General features: G+C 41.4%; 1 protein-coding gene across 1 annotated transcript in view; it reads right to left on the reverse strand.

The window, feature by feature from the left end:
• The window catches only part of cacna2d3a (calcium channel, voltage-dependent, alpha 2/delta subunit 3a), a gene marked incomplete at both ends in the record, with an annotated part of 101,591 nt that overhangs the window by 72,867 nt on the left and 9,563 nt on the right, over nt 1-19,161 (reverse strand). The window contains one exon of the mRNA XM_079168214.1: nt 8,555-8,671. Coding sequence (XP_079024340.1) covers nt 8,555-8,671 — 117 coding nt within the window. The remainder of the gene's footprint in view (nt 1-8,554; nt 8,672-19,161) is intronic.

Raw genomic sequence — 19,161 nt, forward strand, 5'->3', positions numbered from 1 at the left:
GTGAGTCTGTGTGTGTGTGCTGCGCTGCTGCTGTGTGTGCAGGCAGGCTGTTTTGGGAAGAGCACACTGTAATCTAGAGCCCGGCCAATCCGTTTCTTCACCATAGCAACACACCTGGCCATTGAATATTGTTGCATATCAATCTGTGCTTGGTTCTGTTCGGCTATAGGTTTATGAATACATTCTGCTTCCTCCGTGGTCTGATTGGCTGAGAGAGAAAAGCAGACGACAGAGCGAACACCTCTTTGTCCTCTCTGGCCTGGACTTCTTCAGATCTTTTTTAGAAACACAAACTCTTATGCCTATGTGAGAGCATGTGTGCATTCGGGCATTGAAAGGCACCACAAAAAACCTCAGGCAGGTGCATCTAATGGAAATCCACAACAAAGCGTGCTCTAGGAACAAACAAGATGGGGATGCTGGAATAAAGGGAGGACAAGGGAGAAATGAGAGCATTCTCTAAAGGTCTGAACGCTTAGCCTCACACTCCCAGCGAAATGTCAGACGCTGCCTGTGAAGCCGTTGTCGATAGAATCACATTTTTCAGCATTTGTGAGTGTGTGACGGTGTGGTCGTGTGTTTGCGTGTGCTTAAGTGTTAATGTTATTCTCAACTGACACGTGTTAAGATATTAGCCCTTTGAACAGTTCTGTCATGCAGCCACTTTTGCAAATGTCAATCAATGAGTGAGAGGGTATGAAAGTATTTCACTGTGTGTGATGGAATCTGATTGAATTGAATGCATGTACAGTATGTGTGTGTATATAAAGATGGACGACGTGACAGCTCCTCAACAATTAAGCCAAATCATCTTGACTGCCCCCTGGTGGCTGGCAGCATTATAGGTCATAAACCCCGCCTCTCCAAGTAAGCGGATAGTACATGGGCCTAACTAAAATTACAAAAAGTACACACAAGATGGTTTCTGTCATTTTAAGTATTTTCTTCAACATGCTGATGTAAGTGTTTTTTTGTAATACGTTTGGTATTAATAAGATAGTTTGTGCATAGTTCATGCTTTAACGAAGTGTGACCTCAACTGTAACTTTCCATAACTTTGATCGTCTGTTTCCAAGATAGATCTTTAAATATGAAGATTCTAATATACAGTCTATTGTTCATATGGTCATTGACTGTGTTGCTAGCTAGCTTACAACATTTCCACTGACTTAAGTAAGGTTAACAAGCGCTGTTGGACCTTTGTGTGTTTTTTAAAACCTGCAATGGAAGTGTAAGTAAGGAGACATGCAGAGGACGTTTCTGAAAGACAAATTACAAGTCTGTGGTATAGACCGTGTGTCAATTTGAACATACATTTATTTATAGAGAAAAAGTTGTCAACTAAATAACTTCTCTCAATAAGCAGTTGTAAGATGGTCTGAAATAAATGTGTAATTTCCCTCTGTTGTGATTTAAAATTGAGTCTATTAATATTCCATATGTGTACACAGGAAAAGCAACTGGCTTTAACAATTACACATTACATTGTCATCATACATGGCCAATGATAATTTCATCTCTACTGAACACTTGATTCCCACCTGTGAATAATCTCTTTTGGCATGCTATTCATGTAGTCTTACTTACCATGCAGGATGATGGGAGTTAAAGCTCTAGGGGTAAAAATAACTTGCATAGTAGGAGGGAGTTTTTCAATCGGAAAAACAGATTAGAGATAAGTAGGTACTGCTCACTCCTGTGAATTTCAATTCCAGCATATCACCAGGATGAACACTCCAGGTGGTGTGTTTGTCTTTGTGTGTACGTTGTGTCACTGTGGGCGCACGCAAACGTGTGTGCGGTCTGTCTGCATGTGTTTGTGTGTCTCGCATATATTCAAATGAGCCTGCCACGTCTTTCTGTCAATAGGTGGTCCTGCCAAAGTATATGATGCAGTTTAAAAGAGAGAGGAAATTACTTTTCTCTCAAGTCATTCTGTCGAGGCTAGGGCTTGATATGAGATGACAGCAATAATTAAACTGGCACAGTCAGAGAGGCAGACCCTGTTGTCTCCCTGAAAACACGCTCATACACAAACGTCCACATTCACAAGCCTTCACTGCAGCTAACAAGAGTAAAAGCTGAACACACAGCGCTAACAAGACTTGCTGTGGTGACTGGATTCCATTTGTGAGAAGAGAAGTCTGGCATCTCTACCTGATTACAGATCCCTGATGCGTTTCTGCTGGTCTCCATCATCACTACAGAGCTTTAATTCTCAGCACAACCTTGATTAGACCAGACCCGACTGGTCTGGTCCGGGTCAGGATCCATTATCTCTAAATTACCGTACGCTCATTTTATATGCTGATTTTTTTTTAACCACAGGAAACAATTGTGTGAACAAGTTCATAACAATATCTAGCCCCCCTGTTGCTCCTCCAACACTTTCTACAGTCCTTTGGAGCTGTCAGGTGAAGCATATTAATAAAGAAAAGTATGCATATGAACGGAAAATTAGCATCAAGATAAGTAATTTTGACCTAACAGAAGGTAGTAGATGTATGGAAGACATTTATGTCATTAATGACAAGATAGCTGTGTGTTTTGCTACAGTCGAGACTAATATGCCATGATAAAAATACATATTTTGATCAGATCTTTGGTTCTGACTGGTTTAGACCCATCTGACTTTCCTAATGTTTCCCCAGTTTCCTAGTAGTATACGTTGAAGCAATGTCTTCCCATTCGATTCAACACAATTTCCGTTCCAATTCCATCATTTTTATTCCGCCTCCTTCCACCCACCCAGTCAATTTCTCTGACATTTGGACTCATCTACCCCCTTTCATTATCTGACATCCTGTGATTATGATCTGCCTGACAAAAGATTCAGCTTGTTTACACTTTCAAAAGTTCATAAACGATCCCCCTCATTAAGCTGTCAACTTGATTGGCTCATTGTTCTTGCGCTGTACTTGCCGTGCAGTTTCCTGATGGTTGAAGCAACTGACCTTAACAAATGTCCATCCATTATGAATGCAACACTAAAGCCGTGAAAGTTAGCGAACGCTGCCTGCTGAACTATGCTAACAACTGCTGTCAGAGAAGCAGAGGAGGGGTGGACGCGGGGTCATATACATTATTGACTGGTAGCGGAAGTGTTGGACTTTTTTTTTTTAAGCAGTACATTAAGCCTTGCCTCAACACATTCCCTCCACCAGGAGGAGGGGAGGGCAGTGGCCTGAATCTGAATGCTCTCCCGAGGTATCCAAGAACAAGACCACAGTCAACTCCAATTCTAACTCACATTCCCAGAGGTGCTGTGTGCTGTTGGTTCAGCATGCATTTGTACTTAGGGTTCAAAGTTTTCCTCTTTTCCATGTAATCATCTTTCTGAGTTATAATTTGATGAGAACATGATCTGAACATGTTGCTCTATGGAGCAGAGTTGCTATTTAATACACAACTTGCCAACAGCAACCCAAATAAATATAGATGAGCTGTATTTATCAGCTCTGTTTGCATGTGTAGATAGCAGTTGAATACCTTTTCTCACATCTAAATACCAAAAATAGCTAGTGCGACCGTAGATAAACATGTGCTAAGCTGATGCACTTGAATAATTTGGCATGCTTGTGCTTGGTAAGATGTATGGCTGTTCCTAGGGTGTGAGAGGAAATGCTAACTAAGCCTTGGACTACTGGATCAGTGCATGTCCTGTGGGTCTTGGTTCTGCCAGAGGTCTGATCCGTCGAGACCTGAGCTGGGCTGAGTGGGATTGGCTGGGGTCAGCCCATCAATAGCACTGGGGACAGCAATTAATATTGTCAAAGCAGCCAGGGAAGAGTTGCAGCATCAACAAAATGGAAAAGTGCTCTGTGACACTTTGCTTCCTCTGTTTTGCACATTTAGATTGGGTAGCAGCCAAGTACCCAGATCATGCTGGACAGACAGACACAAAGGTAAAGACAGAGAGAGGGAGGGGAGTAGTGTGTGGTTTGAAACACCAAGTCCCAATAATCAATACTTGACAAGTTCTCAACAGTTCTGCTGACTGACAGGGAATACAAAGGGAAAATGAAGGACCTAAACCAGCGCCCTGCCAGCCCATTCTCCTCTGTCTCACATTTACTTGTTCGTCACACTTTCATTTTATGCCTAGACTGAAAGTTTTCTTTTTCACCTTGAATGTTTTCATTTAAGGATATATATGTGTGTATATATACATACATACACACACACACACACACACACACACACACACACACACACACACACACACACACACACACACACACACACACTAAACAAAACTGTACACTCACCTAGAGGAGCAGAGAGAAAAAAGAAAAAATATGACGATAAACGATTAAGCCATACCCAATATCATTATACACTGTATGTATGTATACATGCCTGCTTGACTGAACTTTTGACTCTTCTTGACCTTTCCCATCCTTCCTGTCTACATCCCCATTCCATCACTCTAGAAAACAATTCCATCTCCCGCACTGTGACTTCTTAGTGAGAGAAAAACAACCAGAGAGGAGGAGATCGCTGTCCTGACATCTACTGGCTGGCTCTGCCTTGTCATTAGAAGCCATCACTCTTAACACACTCACACACAGACAGACGAACACGCACAGAGACATTGTAATGATCTGAGACTGAGGACAGCTAATAAAATTAGGGAAATGGGGGGAGCAGTGCTGTCAGCTCAGCGTTACAGTGTGGAATGTCAGGGAGGAAGGCAGACAGAAGGAAAGGGCAGAGCCATTTAAAATCCCTATCAAAACTCCACAGTGCGCCAACCATGATGGGAAATTCCTGGATAAGCAAGTTTAGCTCTCATATACCATGTCAGTCTCATATATATTGATAACATACAACAGTTTGGGTTTTGCCATTCATCTTAATTTTCTCTTCACCGTTGTTGCTTGCTCTGCCTGACTTCTTTTGAGCAATGTCGTCATGTGTTCAGTAATTAAATTGCAATGTTAAGAGGAACCATCTGAATTCAAATCATCTGCTGCAACGGACGAGTAGTGTCACATTGTTGAAATGCTTTGTGTTCAAAATTCCCCGTACATGTCAGCAAGTGAAAATTCAATTTCAAAGGAGGTTTTGCTGGCAGAGAATGTCATTTAAAGTCCTGTGTGTGCCTTTTATTTTTAAAGTATACACATGCAGCCTGCACTACACTGGTAATCATGTTGAGGACTACAGAGGCGTAGCTGCCACAGGTAAATGATATCAGCAGGTACAGAGCGTGCAGAGGCCGAATGCCATTACAGGAGAAACAGCCCTGGCAGCGAGGCATCTACTCTGCTTTGAAGTGCATTTAAACACAGCCGTGCTTGACTTCAAAGAGGGCATTACAATAGCTCCACGCCTTTCAACTTTGATAACAACATGTTCACTTTTTATTTAAACGTCTACTGTTGCCACCATTTTGAGGAGAGGAGAGGAAAGGTGAGGAAAGGAGAAGAACTCGGGAACTGATGAAGGTAATGGTAATTAAACAATGGCGAGCTAAGATGCAGCTGAGGCCAGGAAGAAACACATACATTCCTGTCAAAGTTACAAACAAGGGCACACAGACACACAACGCCCTTCACCAGCAAATCTTTACTTTGAAACATAGTTTCATTGGCCATTTTATTTATAATAATGGAGCTGCAATTCAATTGGCTGAAGCAACCTCATACACAACTGCTCCCGCCCAAAGTTTTTATTTTCAGCAGTCTGCGTTTGCAACAAGCATGTGGAGATGATAAGGGAGAGAGGAAAGAGACATGAACAAAATCAAACACCAATTCTAAATGGATACATTCTGTCACTCTCTCTCTCTTACACACACACATACGCACAATATCACACACAAAACCTACATAAATTGAACTTATACACATATTTCTCTACTATACCATCTCCCTCTCTCCAAATTAAAGCCATTATCTTAAGGCACAAGTATGAACGCACAGAAAGACTCTCACCCCAACACACTTGAAAAGAATGACATCAACTAGCGTATGTACAGGTGAACCCTTTTACGGCAGCAGAGGCTGCTGTCTCTCAGCAGGTGGTGGTGTGCGATAAAAAGGGCGAATAAAAAGGGCGAATCGACGTGGAGATGGGAAGATAAAGCCACGTTGACGGACAGGGGGAGAGCGCCTGAACGGAAATTGAATCGCTGAAGCGCCACATATACTTCAGCAAAAAGCGGAGAGATGGGAAGAGGCGGAGTAGAGAGGGGGGAGACAGACAAAGGAGCGAGGGATGCTTAAGGCAGCAGTGAGACTGCTCACTAGGCCAGACAGATGAGAGTTTGGGTAATAAAAGCAGAGGGAAATTGGAGAAAGATGAAGAAAAAGAGGGAAAGGGACTCATGGACACTTCCATTGTATGTTTGCGACTAACAATCCATCACAAGGCCAACTGTTGGCGTTGAAAATGAGAAAGGCGGAGGTGAAGTGCAATCACGATAGCAGCAGAGAAGGGGTTAAATCTTCTTCTGTGTGCATGCAGCCCTTTTCTTCACTCCACTTTCTTCAATTTTCTTCCCCATGACAGTTATTCTTCCTGTTCCTCCCCCGGCTTTCATCTGTCTTTGCTAGAGTGCAATTCCATCACCCCTGTGACCGGTATTCCGTCTCATCTTCTCATCAACCCCCATAACTTTTACTCCACACACATATGAACACACACCGGCACAAATAACCCCACTGAGATGTACAATTATCAGGCATCCAGCACGCGGCCAGTCGGCTTTAGAGAAGCCATTAGCCAACCGAGTCCTCTTACCTCCAGGGATTTAACTCACTCTTGAGGAGATGGCACACAACACTATGTCTTTAGATTCAATAGATCTAATCTCACAGCACAGACTCAAAGTTCATCGGACAGTTGCAACAGGTTGACAAGACATATATCTCTCTGTAATGTAAAAACGACTACCGTAAATGAAATACAGTTAATCCTGGTTTGGACAGCATAAGGCGATGCTTGAATTCCCAAACAATGATCATTATTATTACAAAACTGATTAAGTGCTCCATTTTCTATTACAGGAGTTAATACATAACCGGTAACAATATTCAATTAGAACCTTGCATTCATGCCAGCAATCATTGTATAAGAGTAGGAGTCATATTTTTGAAATGGCAGATGACTCATATTAGCATGAAATATTTCAGCTTCTCTGCTTGGTGACAACAGCTGTGCATGTGGACGGGTGGAAATGTGAATGCTGTCAAACGGAGTGAAACATGGTCATGCAATCCAAGCGGGCAAAGGCACCATAAGAATAATAACAGGCATAAGCAAAGCTAAAGCAAGGAAATGGTTTGTCACTATCTGTGTCCTTCTCTCTCCTCCCTCGCTTTCCTTTCAGCTTGTATCCTTGGACCAGACTCTCAGAGGGAAATCCAATTTGTGTTAACAGCACCATGTTGTCCTGATACGATCTATCACCTGGAGCTAGAGCTGCAGCCAGAGAGGCAATGCACCGTGGACACATCCTGAACTGCACCTATTACAACATTGACAAGATCACACATATCCAGACATGCTCACACACAATTGTGTTCATACAACACATGTATGCATGTGACAAAAGTTGTGGATAAAGTGTTCAGATCTTTCATCTCAGAAGATTCCACAATAACAAATACATGAGTGAAAGTAAGGCATTCCAAAAAGGACTATCAACAGAATTTGTTTCAAAAATAAGAGTAACCATTGTGCAGAAGGCCCTCTTTCAGGGGTTATTTTATCATATAATTATCGGATTATTATTATGTCTGATGCACCATAATTTAGTATTTTAGCATTTTAATTCTACTTAATAATACTTCAATTTAATATAAAATGCATATTTAATGAGTAGATAATATGTCTCAATCTGCAAGGTAACCATTGACTGTCAAGTAAATGCTCGAGAGTAAAAAGTACAATCCTTTGTTAAAGTATTAAGTATTAAGTACCTAGAACTTACTTAAGCACAGTATTTGGTCACCTGAGAATACTAACGCTACAGACTATACAGTCCACATACACACAGCATTGAACAAAACAAGGGATAAAGACAAATATCAAAACTACACAATTTTGGTTTCAGTTTCGAGCTCTGTCTTAAAGTGGCCTCTTAGATACTGATGGTTGGTCTGAGCAGGTCAATAAAGTGACACAGACAGTGGCTCACAGTCTCTCTCTCTGTCTGTCACCCCAGCCACAGCACCCGGTCTTTCACATATCACTCTCACACATACACACAGAAAATGCAATATGTGTCTGGTTCCACTCAAGCAATGTGACACTACAGCACTTCTTCAGACATCGAATAGGGTCAGCAAGTGATTTCACTGAGCTCTGTCGAGTACCTTTGCTTTTCATTCCCAGCCTCTCTGGGAATAAATGAGCCAATGCAACTGAGTCTATTTTTACTTCTATTTTGTGATTAGATAGTTATTGTTATGTGCTATGTTCTGCAGTGTCTGTGAAATGTTAGAAATATATCGAAATAAAATAAAATCTTCATATTTCCTTGTGTTTTGTTTAATTCTAAGCACGGTTTAGTGTGATGGATGAACAATCTGGAAGAAACGAGTACCTTCATTGCCTGGGCTTTCTTGTGAAACATCTCCTCCATGTCCTCTGCCAGCCTCTTTACCAGACGCAGCCCGTCGATCTCCTGCACTCGCACGGCCCGCTCAAACTCCTTGTATTTCTGAAAGAAAACCACACGTTCATGTTCAGGTTACAATTGCTGCGACAGTTAAATAAACTGTTAAATGTAAACAATGCGTTTTAATTCCAATTAACTCCCAAAAAGGCATGATTTACTTTGCTATCAATAGATAGTTTATAGCATGGACATAGTCCTACCGACAGTGATATTTCTCAGGCAAAGCAAGGTAATGGACAAAAATATGTCAAGATAATATCAACAATTTAGTCTTATAAACATACTTATGAAAGCATTATTGTATTTGGGGCAATTTTGGAAATGCAGAAGCTTAAAAAAGCAGTTTATTGATACAAACTAAAATCATAAGTTGGCCTTAGTAGGCTGTTTATGACACAATCTACAACTTCACCAAAAAAAGAGTTTAACAGGAAAGAAATGAAAGAATTGTTAAGAAGCACTACATACTAGAAGGGATTCCTGTTCCCGGATGAAAAGACATGTAATACAATGTTGTGTATATAGAGTAACCAAAAGTAGCAGTGCTAAAATTACAATATAAAAACCACGGACGAGTCTCAATGCTACAAAGAAACTGGGAATCAGTGGTTCAGAAGTGGAATATAGCTTAGAAGGACTTGCTTCTCCAAACTGATCTACATAGAAACAAAACCAATCAGCTCAGCCAAGAGAATTATCAGCCACCTTCCACTTTTACCAGCCACACATAAAGCATCGATGACACGCCACTGCCCTCAGTGTCTGCCCCACACTAAATCACATTATTCTGCAATTCTAGGGTGCTTAACTTAACCAGCACCATAAACGGGGACAGTGACATTAAGTCTTGCTAATTCCACACCAATACATGCCACATACACACACACACACACACACACACACACACACACACACACATATATAAGCAGAGCTGATCTAAGTGAGGAGGTATACTACTACAGAAAAAAAGAGTAAGAAGAAAAGAAAAACATTTTGGAAATCTCTGCAAAGCTGTAGGCGACTGTTTCACTCTTGGGGGATTTAACAGCAGATTACCGCCATATCAAATAGCATGCCCCCTCTAATGTTATGCCAACCTGCTTAGACGCATGCTCTCAGCTGCTCCTGCACAGCAACACACAAGGAGCTGAGTGGAGAGGGATCACGGTAGGAGGAGAAATAGGGACAACATCAGACACTGAGACGGCAGCTTTTAGATTTAGGCAATCATCTGAAAAACTGCAGGACATCACCAAACAGAGAGGAATGTTTTTACTGCTTCGTACCAAGACATTTGATACGGGTGAACTCGAGGGTGAATCGAGTACGAAAAAAAGGACAAAAAAGATTGTTATCTTGTTAGAATTATGGCCACATTGCTTGATTGCCTCTATCCCAAGGCGAGGACGCAACCAAACAGAGACAAACACATGAGAAAGGGAAAAGACCAATAAAGGGAGACAAAAAGAGAGACAAGAGAGAGAGAGAGAAAAGATAGGGAGAGCCAACACTGTGTGGGTGCAAAGAGATTCAAGAGATGCAAAGACAGGTAGGATGTGGAAGAAAGGGAAGGTGGATGGATGTGAAAAGTGAAGGTAGAAAGTAGAGAAATAGGATAATGGATGAGCACAGGAAAGTAATAGTGAAGTGGGAGGTCAGAGGGCGGTGTGACATGCTGTACGAATCTAAAGAGCTGCAGGTGGGCAGAAGGGAATAATTTGGTTTAATATGGATTTAAAATAAGTGCTTAAGTGGAAGGGCTTTTTTGATAGCAATTGGAGTGATTAAAGAGAAGAGGGTTTGATTCATCATAATCATAATGGAGTCTGGGGTTATTAAAGACAGGTGGAGCAACGAGCAGCAGGGACAGCGAAGAGCTACTAACATTAAGAAGCCAGGGAATGGTTGAATAAAATCAAATTCATCAGGGGAAACACTCACTGTTTCATCTTTATCTCCATATCATAGAATCAACACTATGTTCACAACCATAACACTGAACCGTCTGTGTGCCTTTGAAACGCTGCCGAAGTGGTGCCTTTGCTGCCAATTTCATTTGCATGCCACAGTTTGGAGTATCAAGATTGTCTTCAAAAGCTCCGGTGCAGCCGTCCAAATGTGCTTCTGTTTCGCATATGTCTGAGATTGGATCAGACACAGAGAGGGAAGGGAAGAAAGAATGAAATAAATCCTACACTGGGACGACGCAGCTCAATACGTGTCACCTTAACGTCCTTTTAGATACAATCATTTCTCTTCAGAACTGTTCTGCGTGGCAACGACCCCACAACCACAAGTTTCACATGTTCTCAAATAAACTTGTGTCCCTCACCCAACAGCACTGCTTATTAATTGCAGCCTCGAGTAACATATTCTGTAGCCAATCAAAGTGACGGGCTGATGACTCAGAAGCCGAATTACAGCGACCGTAACCGTATGAAAATCAGAGCGATAATCCCACTGATGACTGACAACTGCTGTGTGTTGGAGGAGCAGAAAATCCAGGTTTAAAGCCAATCCTGGTTCCTGGCTGGTAGTGGTGGGTTGTTAAAGCTGACAGGTCAGCGGCGGCTCAAACCTGAACTGGCTTGACTGGTCTCTTCACCAATTTTCTCTTTGTCCATTCTCCCTTTACTTGATCCCTGCAGCTTCTCTATAGTTGGTATATCTGCTGCTTTCCTCTTTCATCCATCTTCTTCTCTGCACCCACTTCCTTTGCTAATTATAAAAATGACTGGCTGACTTCATTGCTAAAAATCCTCCCGAAACACAGTTCTTAAGTCTTTTCTTTTGAAATCAGTATATTTTTGTCTGCAGCTCCACTAAATCCTTGTCCATGAAACTGGCCCAGAACTGACAGATTTTACACACTTCACCGAGGCATAAGGAAAGCAACGAGTTCCCATGCCCTGAGCCGGAGTGTTTATGTGTTTGCAATCACGTTTGTGTGGTCTGTGAGAGGCGAAGAGGGTTCAGATGACCACAGGCTGTCTGCAGCGCTATGTTCAGTCAGGCAGGCCAGAGCAAACCAGGCCTAATTAGCCTGAAGCTAGCCTCTTCACATCACATCAACATCACAGGAAAGCCAACTGACATACATCCAGAACCACCATTTCCCAGGAGAGGGGACAGGAAAGCTTCTTCAACGGGCTTCATTGGCAACTTAAGGTCAAATATTATACTAATATATAAACCTACAACATGTAGAGTTGCTTTATGTAAATTATTTTAATTTATTTCATTTTCCTCAGGAAACATTTAGTCCTTGTCACCTGAGAAGTACCACACAAGTCTTGGGACTTTTCTGCTTTGGAGGAGGTGGCTTGTATTGGGATGTAACACTGGGCTGGAGTAACTGTTCATGTCTTCTAGCTGCTCATCTCCTGCTGAGCAGTGACACTATCTTCCAGGAATTGTATGTTTTGGCCTGACTTGCTGTTGAGCACAAAATAATGTTCCTTTCCCTTTTCCCTGAGGATTGTTCTATTTGCTGGTTTGCGCACCTGGATAGTGGCCTGATTTACCAGTCGCATGTACTCATTTCACCAGGGAGGATTCTGCAGCGCTAACCTATAATATGTCCTGGGCTTCAGCTCAAACTACACAGCAAACAATGATGTGGTTCCATATTTTAACAGTGCTTTCAAAACATTTTACCAGCCGGCTTAGCTGCTACAATATGGGGTTGTAAATTGTTCATATAAGGATCGGTTCTACAAATTACAGAAAACATTTTTTTTTGCCTAGCCCTTGACATTTCCACCTCTGATATTACTGCTGGCACCTCTATGCAATGGTGAAAAGACTTTGATTGGTGATGGTCACAGCAAAATGACATTGCATTAATGGACACATTACAAACTCAACAGCAATATGTCTTTCTAAAAATAAAAAATAAATCTTGCAAAGACACATTGGATACCATGAGCACCACAAACTCCATTCCATTCATCTCCATTGTATAAATCCTCTATATCGGAGTCCATTTGGCATTGCAAATACAGGCGAAATGACTGGTTGGGGCAGCCTCCAGCTGAAACTTTACTGTTCACTGTTGTATGGATGATTGTTTTATTCTTTTTCAGCTAGTTAGCAATAGTGTAATCAACCACGCTAAATGATTGACAGCTTAGGAGGGTGAGGCATAGTGTGTTGTACAGTATATACAGTCACTCTTTGAAGCTGCCCTCCAGTCGTTGTCACTTGAGTACCATACGGTGCTTCTATGCCAAAATAACTGTCTGCCCATGTATGAAACTACAGCCCAGTCACACATTTTACTTTTCGCCTTGAAAGACTTATATCAGGCTGCTAAGGCTGCATAATGTGTCCATTGCAAAAAGTCCTTTCAACTGTGTTGAAGACAAGCAGTGGTGACACATATTGTATGGTCTGTGGTAACTCAATCCGTCTCTTTCTCTCCCCCCCTCACCCCTCTGCTGTGCCGCATCACATGAACGAGCTGATGCTGCTAATCTCTCTCCTGCACAGTGCTCTGACTCTAGGACAACAATCAGAGGCTACCATCGCCATATCCAGGCTGCACTTTAGCACACAGAAACAGAGACATGTGCAAGCCTGCGTGTGCACACACGCACCCACCCACATGCATACACAACTCAATAAATGATCCAGTAAGTACACAGTCGCTCCAGAAGATAATATGCAGAAGCAGATGGCAGAATACCGGCGTAAAAGCACGTTTTTCGTCATTCACCATAATGTGTGAATGACATAATATCACGTGTTTTCATATATGTATGTCAATTCCTTGGGGTTTGATAATAAAGTGATTAATGAAGGGGAAGAACTTCATTTCACACTAAGACTGAACTTCAATTCCCCAAATCCCAGCTCATTTTACGCGTCACCAGAGCCCACTTTACCGTGGCCCACTCTCACACAAGCTCACAGCTGTTTGAATCTCTCTCCGTGTGTGTGTGTGTGTGTGTGTGTGTGTGTGTGTGTGTATGTGTGTGCGCACAGACATAAAAACGTATTAATTAATGAATTTAAAAAAAACATAATTTACACCTAAAAGTAAATGTAAAAGCACAAAAATAAACAGTGTCTTTGCATAGATGTTTCCTGTCTCTCTGGCCCACTAAACAAAGCTGTACATTCACGGCAGACAAGGAGAGGCAGAAGTATGTGCCAAGACGACGAGCATACTACCCTGAATTACAAGTCTATGTGCTATTCTATCCAGTCTGATTCAAGCTGTGTTGTATCGTTTTCATTCACAAAAAGCAGCCCCGTCTGTGTTGTTTGCTTCTGCCAGCTTCTCTGACTACAACTAGATGAGTCTGTTTTGATGAACAAAAGAGACACGGCTCAGAAAAGCCTCTGAATGTGTGTGTGTGTGTGTGTGTGTGTGTGTGTGTGTTCGCGTGTGAATGTCTGTGTGCTTGAGGACACAAGAAGAGACTACACAGGGACAAAGAGACCATTAAGTCTACTTTACAGATGATGTACTGAGGCCCCCTGAAATGATCAAAAAGATTCACATGTGTCACACAAGTCAAGTGTGTTTGTAAAAACCTTCGATTGAAAGTCACTACTTCAAGATACTGATGATCAATAACAATGGATCAATAACAATGGAGGAAAACATGAAAACAGGGAGAAAACAGGAAGAAAATAATTGTATCAGGGACTCCCCATCACTCGTTTTAGCACTTATCGAAACAAAATGTCTTCTTCTTTCTTTCATTCATCCATAAATGGACACTCAGCAGCAGATCAGCAGATCAATATCAATGTCGTTCATATGTTACTGAGTAAAGTTTTGTAAATCATGGTGTTGCTGCAAATCACAATGTTTTGGAATATTAAATAAAATACATTAAAACAATAAAACAATGCTGCAAAGCAATATTTGCCACCAGCGGTAAGATTCCAATAGCTGTACTTCATTAAAATCACAATCTTTCTACCAGTAGAATAATGATGATATTTTTTGACTAAAATGACACGAATATGTCACGCTTATAACACTACATTTCAGAAGGAAATGTGCTTTTTACAACACTGCATTTATCAGCTAGTTAAAACTGCAGTTCATTTGCAAGATTTTACATACAAAAGATAAGTAAGTAGTTAAAGTTGTGTCTCCATGTGTCCATTAATGCAAGCTACAACCTTATGCCGACAGTGCGAGAGCACATATTCTCCTAAAACATGATGAGGAGAAGAAACGTCTTGCAGTTTCATCATTTCCTATGAAGGACTACTGACTCCCCAAAGCCATGTTTGTAATTACAGCCAACATGGCTCGGGGTTGAGGAGGGGAGCGGCGGTGTAGAGACGAGGAGAGAGGAGGTGAGTGGAAAAAGCAAGAAGAGGTAGGACCCACAGGCATCACAAGGTTAAAAGTTAATTCTGCTTTCTGCCACAGTGTCACCACTGAGTGTGCGACTATATGTGCAGCAACCAGGGGAAAAACACAGAGTGAGGTTTGAGGGACTGTCTGAAACAATTGCACTTTGACTGATGTTGCATTCACTCCAAACACTCCAAGTCTGTTACTTGAGCAGACAGGAGCGCCAGCCCAAATCCACAGCAGGAAATCAGTGCTGGATCACAGGATCTCCAGGGAACGCCAAATCGTTGCTGTGCCCTCCTCCTTTCATATATCCCTTGTATGCCAGCCGACAAATTGTTCCCTTTAAAAGAAAAGCGCTGGCCGGAGATGAAGTGGAACAATTAATTTCACGCTTGTCCTCCCTGCCTCAAAAGCATGTTGGCCTGAGTCGCGTATCTGGTGGCACAAAGACACTCCCCGCGGATAGTAAAACACACACTCACACACACCAACACAGACATAACACAGACAATATGTAAATCAAACACTGACTGTAAATACTTCTCACAAAGATATAAAACATATTTAAACACTAATAAAACTCATGGGATCATAAACTTGTCTTGCCTGACTGGCCACACCTTAATTGCTGCTCCATTCACCATAATGCAAAATCTATCAGTGAGGATGAATATAATATTGATCATAACGCAGAGATGTCTTAAAGTAAGATCAATGTGCTGTGAATGAGTGGGGAGGATTATGAGAACAAATGTACACGCACACACACGCACACACACGCACACACACAGCTTTGACAGACCACTCAATCATACAGTGAGAAGAGGTCAGCTCTTGATAGGAAATAGACTGTGCCATAGAAGTGAGCTGGGAAAAGCTTCATTGTGGTCTGTTGCTGGCTGCTGGACATCTACGCGGTCAGACTGACAAAGGCTGAAAAAGCATAACCAGGAAACCAGATCGTGGTTTGACTATCACTTGGCAGTAGGCGTCCTGGTCTAAGTTTTCTTTTCTTGTAAAACAAGATTCAAGACACTTAATTGTCATTGTAGGCATACAACAAAATTGCATTTGTTAACTTACAGTGACCAGCAGCAAGTGAGCAAGATAAAACAAACAAAAAAGACATTAAGATAAAAACAAGCAGGATACAAACACATAATAGAAGAACATGAATACTAAAAAGGTATTGCACATGCAGCGGGTTAATGTGTACAATAAAGTGCTGGGGGGCATCAACTAGTTTTGATTTTCATTTCTGCTGAGTTACATCTGAAGATACATACAGAGTTGACCACATACAGTAAACATTCTAAACTGTCCCCTCATTTTACTTTGCCAGTTGAATGCAATGAATCACTTAAAACAACTTAATTAATTTGGAGGCTGATTCCAATGAAAGATAACCGAATCCTGCCTTGTGTCTGGTTTAATGACAATGTTCCAAATATTGTATCTCTTTGCTTTTGATTGATTAACGCGCTGTTACGTCTAGACAGATGACAACAGCTAAATAATGATCCTACAAGTCTTTCTTTATCATCACTGGTACATGCTGGTGTCCTTTTCTTCAGTGGGCTGACAGCAGCGACAGCAGCTGTAAATATGATATCAGTAGAACAGCTGAAAACAGAATTGACTGTTGAAAACAGTTAATAGTTTAATTTGCAACTAAACTGTTGAACTTAGCGTGGAGTCATCAATAGCAGCAATAACCGTCATTATCTCAGGAGAGTTCAATGAACAAACTATCCCCAAATGTTTGGTGTGAACATATTAAAGACTGTTTGTTCAATTACAATAAAAACAAATGCTGTAGATTAAGACCTACAACTTGGACTCGAGTCAGACAGGGTTTTACCCAATTATTTGCCCAAGATTTGGAACCTGCATTCAACCACAGCCTGCTCCAACTATATCGGTCAATATAATCGAACTATACAAACGAAAGCCAGAACGCTTCCGATGCTAAAATAATATCCCTTTGCCTACAGATTCTACATGTGAATGCAGAATCTGTAGATAAAGATTACAAATACTGCAGCAGAAAAACACAATTACTGTATCATATAAGGAATATTTTAAAGCTCGGGTCATGTTAATGGTCATGCAGCAATCATTCCCAAATGACACCTTGACTTGATTTTTGTGTGGGGACCTGCGACTTAATTTACATTTGACCTCATGGACTTGAGACTTGCTCTTGAGACTTGAGCAGACTTCCCCCAAAGACCACGCTGGATCTGTGAGGCTGTACTTCAGCACAGTGGACAACTTAGACGTAAAATGCTAACATCAGCATGCTAACATGCAACGCTTACATGCTGATGTTTAGCAGGTATAATGTATATTGTGATCACCATCTTAGTTTAGCATGTGCTTGGTAATATTTGCTTATTAGCACTAAACACAAAGTGGAAATGTATTTACTTTAAGGGGGCATGAACGCAAAACAAAGTTTAAAATTCCAAGGTATTTGCGATGTTGAGATATTTTACTTAATACCACCAAAAAATGTCATTCTCGTGGTGGCATTATGAGAAAAGTCAGTGGGTCACTGAAGTCAGTAGGCGTCATCCTTTGGGGATCACAACCTTTCATATAGATGTTAAGATGTTTCAGTCAGGACCAAAAAGGTATAACAACCGACAAACCAACAAATCAACCACGCTGGTTTTCCTTCAACATGTTGGGTAACATTCATACTACATAACTAAATATGAAAATACGATTTATTTATTTTTTATCTCTCAGAAATTATATTTGGGAATGCAAACAAAGACTGCAACCCAAAGTTACTATCATTCCAAAGTTTTAAAAGAATTACACAATGAAATGCCAATAAATGTAATTTGCATCAAAAATCATTTTGAATCTTTTGGTTTGTGTTTCATATAATTTTCCTTTTTGCTTTGCAGTTTTTCTGATCTTCGTCATTACGGTTAATGGACAAATGTTCTAGGGGCAGGGATTCTGTGTGGTGTGGCTCTTTTGTTTTTCTAATGGTCCAATAAACTAGCAGTCCGATCCTGCCACTAACTCGGAGAGTGACCACAGAACAATAACTACAATGCTCCAACAATGCTATTAGCATTCAGGCAGTAGCCTTCCCTACACGTTTGAATTCAAATAATAGCACTCGTTACTTTACAAAACCATCCGACTGATATTTGACCAAATACAAGCCATGTTGCTCTTTTTTATTTCAGCATAACTGAAACCAGTTACACACATCACCCATTTCACTCCTCGACACAATTCACCCACCTGCAGCTCCGGAGTGTGTGTGTGTGTGTGTGTGTGTGTGTGTTTGTGTGTCTAAGTGCTTTTGCAGTGGCCGTGTTTAAAGGCTGCCTGAGGGCTATCAAGAGGAACAGTGGAATAACAGCTGTACACTAACACACACACACACACACACACACACACAAGGCCTTATGGCATATAGCTGGTACCGACGTTCAGGAGATTGTCCCAGGGTGCACTGTGTCTGTTGGGCATGCACCATTGCCCCACAGAGTGGGTGCCAAATCCCTGCTCTCTCTAATGACCGCCATATTTCAATGTCCTCACATGCCTTGCCATCATGGTGTGCCCCCCCCCCCCCTTAACGTCTGAGGCTGACATAATGTATGCCAGCATGGGAACACATCGACACTAAAATAATGTACATATATAAAGCACAGGCAGCCTATAGTATAGTATAGGAAGTACCCTCTCTCCAGTCTCCACTCCACTTTTTATTTCATACAGCCATAAGTCACTTCACCAAAAAACATAATAGCACCAAGAGCAGGTCTAATCTAGTTCACATAGATCTGATAAATAGTCCACAGTCTATCTGTAGTTGCCTGCATTCAGTTGGTTTCAGCAAAGTCGTGGAAAACATCTTTCATGCTTTGCAGCACGTATAGTGCGGCTTGCTGCTTCCCTATTCCATTCCATACATTCTCACAGTCTCAAATTGATTCTAGCAGCAGCCAGCGCGAAAGTGAAAGGAGAGAGCAAAACATTGTGGTGGATGTATTAAGGTAATATTTATTATGGGAAGTTGTACTTTTTGGACTGCAGTTTTATTTGAGATTGCTTCGAAGGCCTCACAAAGAAATGGGGGAAATAAATGTCCCACCTATAGAGGAGAAGAATGCTTTTGAGAAGCGCAAAGAAATGCATTAGTAGACACGACAAAGTTAACTGAATATACGAATAC

This window comes from Pholis gunnellus (assembly GCF_910591455.1).
Source record: "Pholis gunnellus genome assembly, chromosome: 2".
In the NCBI taxonomy this organism is placed as follows: domain Eukaryota; kingdom Metazoa; phylum Chordata; class Actinopteri; order Perciformes; family Pholidae; genus Pholis; species Pholis gunnellus.